This window comes from Panthera onca, chromosome B3 (assembly GCF_046562875.1).
Source record: "Panthera onca isolate mPanOnc1 chromosome B3, mPanOnc1 haplotype 2, whole genome shotgun sequence".
Classification (NCBI taxonomy): domain Eukaryota; kingdom Metazoa; phylum Chordata; class Mammalia; order Carnivora; family Felidae; genus Panthera; species Panthera onca.
Window position 1 is genome coordinate 29,926,847 of NC_138344.1, and position 14,880 is coordinate 29,941,726.

At 44.0% G+C, this 14,880-nt stretch overlaps 1 protein-coding gene across 11 annotated transcripts in view; it reads right to left on the reverse strand.

The window, feature by feature from the left end:
- Positions 1-432: 432 nt before the first annotated feature.
- PEAK1 (pseudopodium enriched atypical kinase 1) overlaps positions 433-14,880 on the reverse strand; it is a 313,202-nt gene continuing 298,754 nt past the window's right edge. For 10 of the 11 annotated variants that reach the window (XM_078448912.2, XM_060617964.3, XM_060617973.3 and 7 more), the window contains one exon: positions 433-7,258. In XM_078448912.2, the coding sequence (XP_078305038.2) occupies positions 6,095-7,258 (1,164 nt within the window). In that variant the 3' untranslated portion in view covers positions 433-6,094. The remainder of the gene's footprint in view (positions 7,259-14,880) is intronic. The other variant, XR_013556374.2, reaches the window with a different exon arrangement.

The window sequence follows — 14,880 nt, forward strand, 5'->3', positions numbered from 1 at the left end:
AGAGTCCTGTGGATGTGTACATTAATGTACAGGTAAAGGGTATGTGAATTCTGTAGCAGATGATGCTTGATGCTGTACAAGGGCCTGCCTCTGCTCCTATTGTCTGCACAACTCTGAGATCTTCACTGAGAGGGTCAGCCAGAGTCCGGTAACCAAGCCCCTCAAAATGTAGCACAAGCCCAGGAAGGCTGTATGAGGACTGGCCACCAGGGGGCAATCTCACACAGCAGACCTGCAGACTTCAGAGAGCTCTGGGGAAAGCCCATGGTCTTCACTTTCTCTTCTGGGCCTACTTTTCTCAGGTCAGAGAGGGAATGAACAGGAAATACCATCCAGGTCAGCAGAGGATGAAGCTCCAAGAGGGCGTCTGCAACCAAACCCTCCCCAGAACATCAATATGGGAGAGTTACTGAAAAACAAGCGCTTGTCTGGTTTTTAGTGTATATTAAAACAAATTTATTTACACAGTAACATGATGCCACAGAGAACACAGCAAAGTACCACAGCAAACCAAAGGGAGGCACCACCTGGTGACAGAGGGAACCTTACGTTGGTAGATTTATACAACTAAAATGTGCAGAGGGTTAAAGCTCCAGGAAAGAGCAAGAGAACAAGATTTTCAAATACAGAGTGTGGGCAGAGCCATGGGGAACTAAGGTGAGACTGGAATGAAGACTGCCATGATTCAAATGCTGAGAAGGAGGACATCTTGCTTCTGCCCTGATCTCATGCCCAAATGCCCTGCATATCAACAGAAAATCCCAACCCAGTATGTTCACGCATAACTTTCAAACTGGTGAGGGAACGGATAACCAAGTAGTACTTGGAGCAGGTTTCCTGAAGCAGTGTGGTTTATCTTTCAAAAATGCTACCCTGAAGCCATAGGGCTGTTCAACATTCAAGTTATCATGAGTGCAGACACACAGATACTTTCCACACACTATACGGGCAAAGTGGATTTTCCATAATACGATAATAATTGTAGCAAAATATAGGACTCTGTACTTCTGCTAGGTTAAAAAATTTCCAACCTCTTTTGATTCCCTGAAACTTTCTGGATTAAAAAAAAAGCATGAGGGTAAGTGGGATGGGTGAAGGTGAGAAGCTGGAAGGAGCCCAGAGGCTCTCTGGAGTGGGAAATGTAATGGGATGTCCGGAACGCAGGCCCCTGTAGCCCACTTAGGTGGGGAAGCTTGTAGCAGTGGCTGATGCAAAAACCTACTCTAATTTCAAACAGCTGCAGAGAGGGGATGTGTAACAGCTGTATAGCACCTTGTACATTCTGGGCACTTATAAATATTAAATGATGGTGATGAGTGGTAACCACCTCTGTAGGAAGGTTTATAAAAACTACTAGAATTTGTTAAGAAATCTCCCAGGAGCTCTTTAAACAAAGCTGTTGAAACTACCACATCTCTTAGAAAAGATTGCTCAGCTTTCCGAATCACACGGACATGATGAAGTTCCCAAACCGAAGTCCGGGCAATGGCCACAGTCACATCACAGGGAGAGCGGGGGCTGGCTCCTTCTCCTTAATTACTGGGAAATATCACTGTCTGTCCCAGACTTTCACCATCACCATCATCTTTTCTTTTTTTCCTAATATACAAAATGGACTTATTTTAAAAAGATAGGTGCTTTGTTTGGAGGATGGATTATTTTATCAGCCAAATACCTTGACATGGAATGTATGTGAGTTCTTCTTCTCTGGCATCTGTCATAACTCAAGCATCAGGACAAAAAGGCTTGATTTCTTTGGTATAATCTCTATCTAGGATCTTGCACTGTAGCTCCTCTGGCTTCCCTTGTGGCATCAGTTTTGGTCCATGGAATCCCGACTTTGGGCACTGCCGTAAGCACGGGCAGCTGGACTTCAGTGCACACTTCAGCAAGAGCAGCACTTGGATTTGTCTCGGCACAGCACTTTGGGCCTCTGAGAATATGAGCTTCAATGAGGTAAAACTAATAACCTGGTTTTGTGGGCAGCCATCCTGTTCACTCATTTGGCTGGACCAGAATTTTCAATCCTTATCAACTAGTGAGGGAAATAAAAAACATGTCAGAGTTGGCCTGGAGAGCCAAGTTTCTCTCTCCTTCGTCTTCAAGTATGTTTGTACTTTATTCATACATCTAGAATCATTTGGAATATAGGGGAGTATCCTAAGTACATCCCGACTTCGGGGACTGGTCTGTATTTTTTTCAGATCACTGTCGGTATAATCTAGGGAAAAATATTACTTGCAGGTTACCAGCAAAACCAGGTCAGGTTACTTCCCAGCATCAAAGTATGTTTAATTCAAACTTGGGAAGCTGAGTGCAATCTTTCCACGCCCTACTGTGTAGCAGGCCCCAAAGATCCTTCATGAAAACTTATAATGCTAGAAACTTTAAAATACAGTTTTACTTCCAGAAATATCATTAATATTTCTAGAGGTTTAGATCTCTTGGCTTAACAGTTTCCCATGGTAACAAACTTCTTCCGAGTCTGGAAGCAAAACTGGCCTCCACTTAATCTGACAATGGAAGGCTACTCAGCCTCTTCAAATCCTAACAAGCATATGTTAGGCCCCAACATCAGTAGCATGGGTGCTTGGGCCCTGTCTACCTTTACCCAGTTCATCTCCAGAGGGCAAAGCTTGGAGCCGACTGCTATAGTCCTGGCCTCCAATTCTAACTTCGTCTAGGGATTCTTTCGTTGACTCCATAGGTTGCAACTGCTCTTTGTCCCATCCTGCAGTTATTCTCCACAAATTAGCTTCTGAGCATCACGTCGGTGTACATTTACCAAAGGGGCTCTTCCTCAGGCCAGTGTGGGAGAAGTCACGTAGTCCTAGTCCTCTCCGCAGGACATGGGATTCTCTTCTTTCCAAGACTAGGTTGTCACTCTAACAAGGCACTCTGCTATACATTCAGTCTTGGTCTTTGCTACTCCCCCCATTTCCCTGTTTCTCTAGCACCAAAATGTGTCAGAGAAATTGTTCTTGCTCATGCGGCTTAAGGTAAAGTCCCAATGATGGCTTAATTGTTCAAACTCTCAATATAAATGGAAGAATCTGTAGTACAGACTTCAACAGAATAGAAAAAAATTCCAATTAATATTGAAGACAATAACTGGATGTTACTCGAGAAAACATAAAGTGCTAATACTAGTCATAAAGCAAAACTCATGTATATACAGATGTCTGAAGGTAGGATTTCTTGCCAGTTGATGAATGAATTCAAAGATTCTACTATAATTAAAATGGGACTGTAAAAAACTACTTGTGATGATATTAGATTGACTGAATTTCATTATTCTGGAAAAATATTCCAAGGACCATCTGATGGAGAACTTCTTGTCTAGAAATACAGTTATCTTGTCTGTTCTGCTCTAACTAACACCCCTTTCCCTCTCCCTCACATTCCTCAGCCACCACTCAGAGAAAAATTAATCTAGCCACCTGCCTCTGGGAAGCCTGAGGCCCTTCTCTGACTAGTTGGCATTCATCTTTTGGCCTTCACAAATTTGAATATAAAAACAGTACTAAACAAATCTGATGTGAAGGAGGTGCTCAGTTTACCAGTGCTGAAAGATGACGGTAGTGGGGAGTGTCCATGCCTATAATACCATAGGGTTAAAATGAAGAAGACTGGATCCAAGTCAAACAGAAAAAAAATAAAATAAAATAAAAAAGAAGAGAAACGAAAGAGGATATCTAGAGAGCCAATAAGCAAATAGAGGGACCAGGGAACATTCTTCATTAAATATGAAACCTCATTAAATAGTCAACATTCAAATTTACATGGGCAAGGCACCACAAGAATGACATTGAGAAAGCGTCTCAATCTGCAAACCGTCTGGGGGAGGGGAGGGAGGACTGCTGGGGGAATGTGCTGGCCGACGTGGCCAGTGGTCTGTGTGCTGCTACTTCAGTGTATTAATTAGGCAAGGAGTTATGTGCACATGGGCTATGCTACGGTGAACTAAACACAGTCTGCCAGGCAAGGCGCAGCCAGGCCACAGGACACCGAGACAGAGCAGACTGCTGGCCTGCAGCGGCACGCCCCCTCTGTGGCCATTCCTCGGGGCAGAGCCCTGCTCTCTGGCTAGAGGAGGCCAGACCCTGTGGGCCAGTGAGTCCTTTTCCTTGGGAGAACTGTACTGCTGGCCAGGAGGACAGGGACATCCTCCCTTTGGAGCCTCACGTGTCCCGTTTTCTTAAAACAAAACAAAACAAAACCAAAGAAGATCACAATAAAATACATTCTTCTCCTTTCTTGATCCTCTTTGATATAGGTGAATCATATGAAAGGCTGCTAAAAATGTTAAAAGTTTAGAAACTTCCAAAAGGCCACTAATGTGCTATCTAAGTAATACTGCACAATCAGTCTTGGCTTTTAAGGAACTCTGCGCTGGCAGAGGAGGGTCCCAGAGCTCCCTCGCCGACTAGATGCAGAGAACGTGTCCATCAACCCCGCCACAGGTTGTTCCCCTCAGAGGCCTGGCCTCTACTTCCAGCACACGTGTGTGCACCCACGTGTACACACACTCAAACCGTCTGAGTGACTCTTGGGATTTCAAGGTTGAAGTAAACAGATACTCACAGTTTTGAAGAAAACAAGCACACACATGTCACCTCCCACCCCCACTACCCGGAAGGAACACTCATCTCTTAGCGCAAACACGTATGTGCCAAGGGAAGAAGGGGAGGATTTCTGTAGAACTTGCTTCAGGTGAAGTTGCCACATAAACACTGTAATATACAGTTAAAACAATACATACAAAAATTGCACATATATTCATAGGAGAGGAGCACAGAGCCCATGTATGGTGCACAGCTCACAGGCACCCACCCCAGCATTTGAAATTGTTGCCAGCCATCCTCCAGAGCCATTTCGGAGAGTCCCAAGGAGCAATGTGCAGTGCAACTGGGAGCCAGCCTGTTCAGCAAAGGTCAGCGTTCTGAGGAGGAGGCCAGCGGTCTCATCAGTGGCCTCCTCCCCTCTCCGGCCTCTCACCAGCACACCGTGCCCTCCAAGCAGATCTCAGAGCTCAACTGACAGCCATCTCATTCACGGCTGCTGTCCACAGCATTTGGTAGACTAGTTAACACTGGCCACCGCTAGAAAGAAGCTGGCCAATTACTGCTCAGGGGAACACCGGGAGCTGGGTTCCGCCAGCGCTGGCTGTCCACGCCGACAGCTCTGACAGTAATCAAAGACAGCACTTTCAGCTATTCCCCAGGTGGCCCCTAGGGAACTGCACATGTGGAAAATCATCTCCCGGTGTCCTGCCAGCTATTTATAAGATCTGAACTGTACTCACCCTGGAGAGGCATTGGAGACACCACCTTGGGTCAGTTCTATAATGGGCCACAAGTGGTTGATAAACCCAAACTTCATTGGCAAGTGGGAACAGAGTAGAGGTGAAGGAGAATCAGGCAGTGGCAGCAGAGGGGACCGCTAGGGCCATCCTCCAGGTGGTGCGCCCACTTGCCTGTAACAAATGAAAATGCATCCACGACCCAAGGGATGGAATCTCTCCTTGTCTTTCTACTATCTGCTGGAACAAAGGCTATAGTCCCCAGAAATAAGACTGGGCTGATGCTAAGGATGGCAGTTCTGCCTGGTAAGAGTCAGTTATTGATGCTTTAAAGAAGAAAAAAATCTGTTGTGAGAGCTTAGTGGATGATAGTAAGGACTGGTCAAATCTGTCTATTGCTAGTGAGAATAAATACTTGGTGTTAAAAAGACAGGTGGTCTTCAGAATTATGGAGGAGCTGGACACAGCTCAGTGAGTTCATACTAAAGGAGCTGTCCCTTCAAGGATAACGTTTTCATTTTTTACCTGCATTTGGGGACAATTAGGGTGAAAGGTGTTCCAATGGAAGGCGACTGCACGGCTGTGCAATCGAATTTCTGTGCAGTGAAGACAGACCCAGCTTCTGACTGGATCTGGAACTGTGGGTAAGCTTTCTGAGCAGACTCATTTTTCCTGGACAGGGATGGAAGGTCGGTCTCTCTTCTTTCCTTGAATTCTGTGTGAGTACTAGGAAGGGGAAGTGCATGGGCGACGTGAAGGTGAACACAAAAGACAAGCAGCAACCAGGATACACTAGCGGTGCTGCAGGGTTTTCACAATGCAGCCGAGGGAGTCTGGAGTGGCAAAGGCCAAATACTGAGCACAAAGCCAGTCCTCAAGGCTGACCCCACCCTCCCTGTCCAGGGACTTCTCAGCAAACTTGATCATCAGCAGTGTTCGCTTGATGTCTAGCCAGTTTTGGAGAAGGGCGCTCCTCTGCGCTGGGCTAGGAGAGGCCATGAAAGTCTGGAAGAGATCCTCCCGGGGGCCCCAGAGTAGACACTGGAGGATGCCTTTGGCGTCTGAAATGAGGATCCGCTCAGAAGGGTTGGGATTGAGGAGGCAGCTGGCCAGCTGCTGTAGGCCCCGGGAATAGGGGGAGCGGAGTGGGATGCGAGGCAGGTCTGCTCGAGTGTATTCTTTCTCCTTCAGCTCTGGGTTCTCATCAAAGGGGTTGGGCAGGTGCAGCATCTCATAGATGAGGATGCCTGTCTGGAACTCATCACACTTTTTATACTGGGTGGCTGTTATGATCTCTGGAGCAAGGCGGGACTGGTCCCGGAGGATCTCAGGGTCCACCAGATGGCTCTTCTGCTTGGCCTGAGAGAAATTGCTCACTATGAGCCTTGTGGGGCAAGACGAGGTGGGGCTGGACTCTGTAGGCCCAAGGCCCTGGGTGGTTCTCCCTGGCTGGTAGTGGACAAGCAGCAGGTTCTCCAGACGAAGATCGCAGTGAGTGACATGGTAGGGTTTGAGGTGCTCAAGGCCAGAGCACAGCTGTAAGAGTAGCAGACACACTTGTCTCTCATATAAATCAGGGCTTTTCCCGTGCTGGGCCAGAGAGTCTCGCACAAAATCAGCCACGGTGAGATAGGGAACCTCTCTGGTAATGACCACAACGTGGCTTCTCTGCTTCCTGCTAATGACCCCCTGGCTTTCTTTCTGGGATGACTCTGTCTCAGAGCAGGGCTCTGGGCTTTTCCCATCAGTTTCTCCTTTTACCTCTTCTTCAGCCTCTTTCATTTCATCCTCTTCCTCTTCAGGGGCATCAGGATCCTCCCAGGGAAGCAGACGATTAGGGACTTCAGCAAGGAAATGCCCACAGTCCTGTTGGATGTTGAAATGGATAGCCAGACTCTGCCGGACGGCCAAGCTGTGATAATACTGCTGAGATTCTTTAGCTTTGCTCTTACAGATCTGAAAGAAGAAAGCAAATAACAACATAAAATGCACACTTTCATAACCAGGCTTAGATGTGTAAAGGGAGATTAATTGGAAGGTGAGTGGTTAGAAACAGTGTTATAGTGAAGTCTTCAGAAAGGGTCTTGGTAGTCCTTTGCTGAGTGACAGTAATAATGGCAATAATAACCATTTTTTATGGCTATCTACATGCTGAGCACTTTATGTGTCTTATCTCTAGTCCTTACACTAACTCTTCAAAGTAGGCTGAGAGTTTAAGAATTTAAAACAACAGGGGCACCTGAGTGGCTCAGTCGGTTAAGTGTCCGACTTCAGCTCAGGTCACGATCTCACGGTTGGTGAGTTCGAGCCCTGCGTCAGGCTCTGTACTGACAGCTCAGAGCCTGGAGCCTGCTTCAGATTCTCTGTCTGTCCCTCCGCTGTTTGCACTCGGTCTCTCGCATTGTCTCAAATGTAAATAAAAACATTAAAAAAAATTAAAACAACAAAGAGAGCTACCAGTTTGCAAACCTAAGTCTATCTAACACCAAAGTTTGCTTTTTCTACTGTACCTTGTACCTCATCTAGAAAATAGAACAACCAAAAATAATTTTTCACTTACATTCCGTAGAGGCTAACAGCCGAGACTTATATGATAGCTCAATAAAGTGGGCCAGAATACCTTATTTTGTCACTGGTCAGGAGAGTAACACACAATTGGCCAGATAAAGTGTGGGTTTTCCTAATTTTCAATCAATGTCATTGTGCTGGTCACAATTCAGGCACTCATGGATGACTGGCAGGGTAGAAATAAAGGTTTGAGAGAATCATTGGTCTGACCTAGTCAGAGCAAAACCAACATTTCAATGGCAGGACTTTGAGTTTCATGCTTTCCCTTAACATTAGGCCTTATTGAAAGGCCATATTTAGGTAATAAGGCCTTTAAGAAAGAATTTGATTAAGGGGTTGTGGATCATGGGAGAGTTTTTTGATCACAAACACTAGGCAACAAGTTCTACATACCAAAGCAACTATTGTTATTTCTAGTCTTACAGGGTTAGAAAAGCAAAAAGTAAATGAAAGTACCCCTAAATGGACTCTGCTTATGATAGGGTGCAGAGAAGCTGACAATGGAAGACTCGGTCCCTAACACTAGTTCACAGATCATAACAGCCAGGTCAGAACAGCTTCTCCCCGAGCCTATTAACTGAGAAGTACATTTTCTATCCTTAGCAGGGATATGCTGCCATATTTCACAGGTATCTAAGCCTCCCAGCAACAGGCACTCTGAAATGTTCACACTGCCTGTTTGCTGCAGTAATACAGAAAAGAAGCAAATTTTAAAAAGGATTTTCTAGCTATTTTTATTTAAAAAGAAAAATGTACATTTTCCCGGGAGGATGCTGATGAATCTCAGTTCTGAGAAACGGCATGCTCTGATTTCCATTCAAACAGATATTAAGAAAAGTATGAAATAGGTGATGAGGATTAAAGAGTATACTTATCATGATGAAAAAACTGAAAGAAAAAAAAAGAAATGAAAAACACGAAACCCCCAAAACGGCACCTGGGTGGCAGAGTTGGTTAACTGTCCGACTTAGGCTCAGGTCATGGTCTTGCAGTCCATGGGTTTGAGCTTTGCATTGGGCTCTGTGCTGACAACTCAGAGCCTGGAGCCTACTTCGGATTCTGTGTCTCCCTGTTTCTCTGCCCCTCCCCCATTCCTTAAAAATAAGTGAACATTTACACAAAAACCACCCACAACAGATCAAAGGTAAAGGAGTACCCATGGGAGAGGAGCATCCCTTTCTCATTCACTGTGTTTATACATATTTATTATAATGAGTGGTTTTTTTTTTTTAAGTTTCTCTCTTTCTCTCCCTCTCCCTCCCTCCCTCTTCCTCCCTCCCTCTCTCTCTCTCTCTTTCTCTCGATGGGAGGGAGGGGAAGAGGTCTGAAAACAAGTTTTTTCAAGTCTTCTACCAGCTACATCATCTAGTCTTGAAGCTGAGATAACCCCAGGCAGAGTTCAAGTTCAAACATATATCTTTCAGAAAATATTATCTTTGGAAAGTTCTCAAAGTCTCAGTACACACAGTATAATATATAATTCTGTATACTCATCAATCATGGCATGAATTCTTTCTATACTGTACTGTTGGCAGTATTTCATATTTATGTGTCAGCAGGTATTTAAAAACCCTATACTTGTCATCATTTAGTTGTATAGGAGTTGGATATAGCACACAACACCATTAACCTCATTTCCAATTTTAATAATTTGCTCAACATCACATTACTGGCTGGAATGAAAGTTTAAAGTTCCCAACTCCTTGGTCTTTGAAAAGTCAATGTACCACTGAGTTTAGCTGAATGAGACTGTAGTTAAACGCTAGCAGTCATGTTATAGAAAGGGCACTCACCAATGAACTTGGCAGGCCTGGGATTTACTCCTGCCACTAACTGTGTGACCATGGGCATGTCTCTGGGTTTCAGTCTCCCTAAATAAAGGAGACAATATAAAAAAAAATCCTGTGGGAATGCAAGCTGGTGCAGCCACTCTGGAAAATAGTATGGAGGTTCCTCAAGAAACTAAAATAGAACTACCCTATGACCCAGCAATTGCACTACTAGGCATTTATCCAAGGGATACAGGTGTGCTGCTTCGAAGGGACACATGCACCCCCATGTTTATAGCAGCACTATCAACAATAGCCAAAGTATGGAAAGAGCCCAAATGTCCATCGATGGATGAATGGACAAAGAAGATGTGGTGTATATATATACAAAGGAGTATTACTTGGCCATCAAAAAGAATGAAATCTTGCCATTGCAACTACGTGGATGGAACTGGAGGCTATTATGCTAAGTGAAATTAGTCAGAGAAAGACAAAAATCATATGACTTTACTCATATGAGGACTTTAAGAGACAAAACAGATGAACATAAGGGAAGGGAAACAAAAATAATATAAAAACAGGGAGGGGGACAAAACAGAAGAGACTCATAAATATGGAGAACAAACTGAGGGTTACTGGAACGGTTGTGGGAGGGAGGATGGGCTAAATGGGTAAGGGACACTAAGGAATCTACTCCCGAAATCATTGTTGCACTGTATGCTAACTAATTTGGATGTAAATTTAAAAAAATAAAAAATAAAATTAAAAAAAAAATCCTGAAACCTACCTCACCAGAGCAGCTGTGAGGATTAAAGGAGACTAATTCCATAGAGTTGATCTATAAATCTCAAAGCTTCACAAATGTAACACTGATAATGACTGATAATGCAAATGTTAAAAGTGATGTAATATTATAGAATCCTCATGTTTTTCAAACAGAGAGAGCAAAACAGAAAAATGCATCTTTCTTTTTGAGTCCTGAGAGCCACCTGCCCCAGCAGTGAGACTCTCTGACCACAGGTTTGGTAGAGGGCAGTCAGAGAGGAAGAGCTAATGTCCAGGACCTCCAGGCCAGGGTCAGCCCTGACAAGCAAATCAAACTGGCAGTATGTTCTGCCCCAAGACAGGCCAATATAAGGCTCTCTTCTCTCTCAGAAGTGTTTGGTCAATCTGTAGGTTTTACTATGCTAAGCTGCACTGAAAAACACCTGCCACTCTGTGGTTTGGCATTAGAAGCAGAGAAGATATTCTCATTGTGACTCCCACTCTCCTGTTATCCTCATGGTATCTGCTGACACACACACACACACACACACACACACACACACACACACACACACTTGTATAAGATTCCCCAGAGCTGTGTGACTAGACAATGAACATGGGCACTACAAGAAGAATTTATGTTCAGTTTCACAGATCAATTTGAGATAAAGGTTCAAAGTGATTTACAAAGAAGAAATGATAAATCGCTCAACCAGTGCAGATGCTCTGAAGGAAAATGGCCTGCCTGGAGAGCCGACCTGAGCAGGTGACACTTCCTTATCTCCCCATCTTACAATATGTAGACAGGCCAAAGAATAATGGGTCACTCTAGTTTAAAGGGCAAAGGGAAAAGGGAGAAGACTGGAGCATGATAGAGGGAAACAAAATACTAGGGCTTCTAACTGGTTCATAACCGTGAAAACAGTTACAACCAAAATACAGACCAACGGAGATTTCCAAAATAGGATTTCTTATGTGATGAGTATCTCATAAATCTTTATTATGGAGCTTTGTGATGATGTTAATTTAGGTAGGAGTATTATATTATTCTATGTACCACATAGTAGCCATTTTTCAAATATTAATAACTTGACTCCTTTAGTGTTTTTAAAAAAACTCAAAATTACCTGACTTCAGATGATAAATTTCTAGTCCAAAAGTTATTTCAGAAAACAAGCTGGTCTTTCTAGAACAAATGGACAGGGTTCTTCCTGCTGGTTGTTGTTTTTACCTCCCTCTCTTATTTTCTCTATTCTACAACAAAGTGACTTCCCCTTGGCCTCCCATTTTCATTTATCTTTCTTGAAAGGAATTTACATTTCTTCCCTCAAAGGGCAGTTGGCTTGAACTGCAGGAATTTCCAAAAAGATTCCACTCCCCAAGAAGAATGATTTCCACAGGACTCTGGGCTCCCCCAAATTTTGAAACAGGAACAGAACAGGAGCTGGAATGGTCCCATATCTTCATGCAAGATTCTCTTTTTTAACGGGAGAAAAATCATCTCATATTTGTTTTGACTCCGTGGGAACAACCTATTTAAACTGCCACCAATTCTGACAGATTCTGTACTGTCCACACTTTACGAGTGGGAAGAAAAGCCCCGCGAGAGCCCGAGCCACAGTGACACTAGAGGGAGCTGTCACATCACCATCCAGGAGTCATTTCTGGGCAAACTGCAGCCTAGCGAAGCCAGGGGGGTGACGGTTGAATCTTGTAAAATATGCCATACGTCCTCTTTCTGGACAAGTTACTGCTTCTATGAAGGTGACAACGCCAAATTCATGCAAGAGAAACGCTTTCTGTGAAAAGCACAAACAGGAAGAGGTCACCACAGTGACCCTACTGGCCTGCTTGCCCACTGAGAAGGCACACCTTCCTGAGCTACTTCTCCAGAGGAAGCCAGAAGAACATCAGAAGGGAAAGCCAGCCAGGGGTAGCTACACACCCACCAATGTGGATAACAGATTGTTGCAAAAACAAGGGCTTGTGGAGAAATTGAGTGTCTGAGTTAATAAAGATGAGTAAGGACAGACAAGGAAAAGGAAAAATATTGATTAATAGTAACTGAGCAAACAAGTATCTGATGGCTCCTTAGCACTTTCCATCTGGGAAAAATCCTGAAGCAATTTAGACAGAGCTCCAAATACAGTGGAATGGGGAACCCTTTAACCACTGATAAATGACCTACTGGAAAGTGAAAGAAAACCCCATGCTTCCAGGGTCAGAGCCAAATTACCCTCTCCTGAGACCTTCCTAGACCCAGGTCAAAGCATACAATGCTTATACAACCTGATCCTAGTAGGGAAACAGCTTGATAATTGTTCCTCACATGCAACCTGAAAAGTTTAATTTCAAACATTCACTTCAATACAGGCGCTCATTTTCCGTGTTGCTCATGGCAACTGCTCTGCATACCTTTGAGTCAAGTTTGCCATTATAAAGCATTTATGTTTGTTATAATAATAATCTCAACCAAGACAGCTAACTTTTAAAAAGCAGAGTGTGGGGATGCCTGGATGGCTCAGCTGGTTAAGCGTCCGACTTCGGCTCAGGTCATGATCTTATGGTCTGTGAGCTCTTGCCCCACGTCAGGTTCTGTGCTGACAGCTCAGGGCCTGGAGCCTATTTCAGATTCTGTGTCTCCCTCTCTCTCTGACCCTCCCCCGCTTGTGCTCTGTCTCTCTCTGTCTCAAAAATAAATAAACGTTTAAAAAATTAAAAAAAAAGCAGAGTGTGGGGAGCTTTGACTGTAGAGCCCCATTAAAAGCATCTGGGAAGAAGACAGTGTATGTGTCTGATACTACTGACCCTTTCAGAATGCCCACAAAGACTGGAGCCGGTAAAGAGGATGTACATCTTGCTGTCCTTTCAATGTTGGGGAGTAGAGCAGATATCCAGTTTAAGGCAACAAAGTGGGGAGGTAGGGAAAAAGGTGGACATTTGGTAACACAGGAAGGAAATGGCTAGGGAATGAATCAGTTGTTGAAGAGAGTGGTATTATCCATTCTCCTTGAACTCTTCTTCCCAAAGGAATGCTGTTGTTTGGGGGGGGGGGGCGGGGGAGGAGCCTATTCACTGTTCTATTTTCTCACTGACACACACTCTTCAGCAAACTCATGGCTTCAATCGTCTTGATATATTGCTGATTTCCACATTTGCAACCCAGACTTGTCTTGGACTTTAGACTCATCTATATAATGGCCTACTTGATTTCTCCTTGTGTCTGTTCCATACCACAGACCCTTAAACTTAGCACAACCAAACCCAAACTCTTCATCTCACCAAACCTCCTGTTTTTCCAGTACTTCCTCTCTTGGTGAATGGTACCGTTATCTGTCCCAATTATCTGGCTAAGAAATTCACTCTGAATTTCTTCTCCATCTTCACTTCCTACATCTAATAAATTACCAATTTTAATCGATTCTGTTCCTAAATACCTTTCAAATTATCCTCTTGTCTCCATCATCGATTGCTACCATTATCACCTGCCAGGACTAGTACAAAAGATTTCCAAGTGGTTTGCCTGTCTCTCGTGTGATTCCCCTCAAACACACCTTCCACATGACCACTAGAGCCACCTTTCAAAAAATCAGATATCACTTGCCTATTTAAAATTCATAGTGGCTCCCCATTATCTTCACAGAAGAAAGTCCTGGTCTAGCTCCCTTTCCAGTCTTCTTTCTCACCCCTCTTTCACTTTTGCCATATTGAACTACCAGCAGCCAGCCCCCTGGTTTCTTCTACCTGCCAGGTGTTCTCTCTGATCGGGGCCTCTCTTCACCCCTCATCTGCCTGAGGGATTCCTACTTACCCTTTCAAAGCCATTATCATATGTCAGTTCTGTCAAGGAGAGAAAGTACTGACTACCCTAAACCTCCTTTCTGTGTTTCTTGTATATGTCTCTATTATTACAGATATCACATCTTTTTTTTGTCTGCCTTAGGAGCAGATATTTATATCAGTAGGGCCTACCACAGAGCAAGGCACATTGTGTATGCTTGATATGTCTGTACAAAATACTGAGAAAGGCTACATCTGATGTGGTGTAGCCACAAGGTTATTTACTCAGAGAAGCTAGCATATACACAGCTCTTATGAAACAGATGGAAGTTGGCAAGGTGATGGGGAGGGGGCAATGGCAGACTAATGTGAATAATGAACATTCATGACCGGACCAGGCAAATGAGTAAACTCTGAACAATGAGGGCTGTCTGCCGAGTCCAGGCTGCCCTAGAGGCTCAGTGGTTTTGCCCTGCACAAACCTACACAAAATGATAGTGCTCTTCATCATTCCATTCAATTTTCTCTCCTTTCCCCCAAAGAAAGCAATAATTACAAAATATAGGACCCTTCAAAAATATTCCACATTAGCTTTTATTTTTCCATTGATGAGCCAGTTGGCCTAGGATGCCTTCAGCCTACTTCCACTTTATCAGTAGGGAGTCTCATTTCCATCTCACACCATACATTTTACAG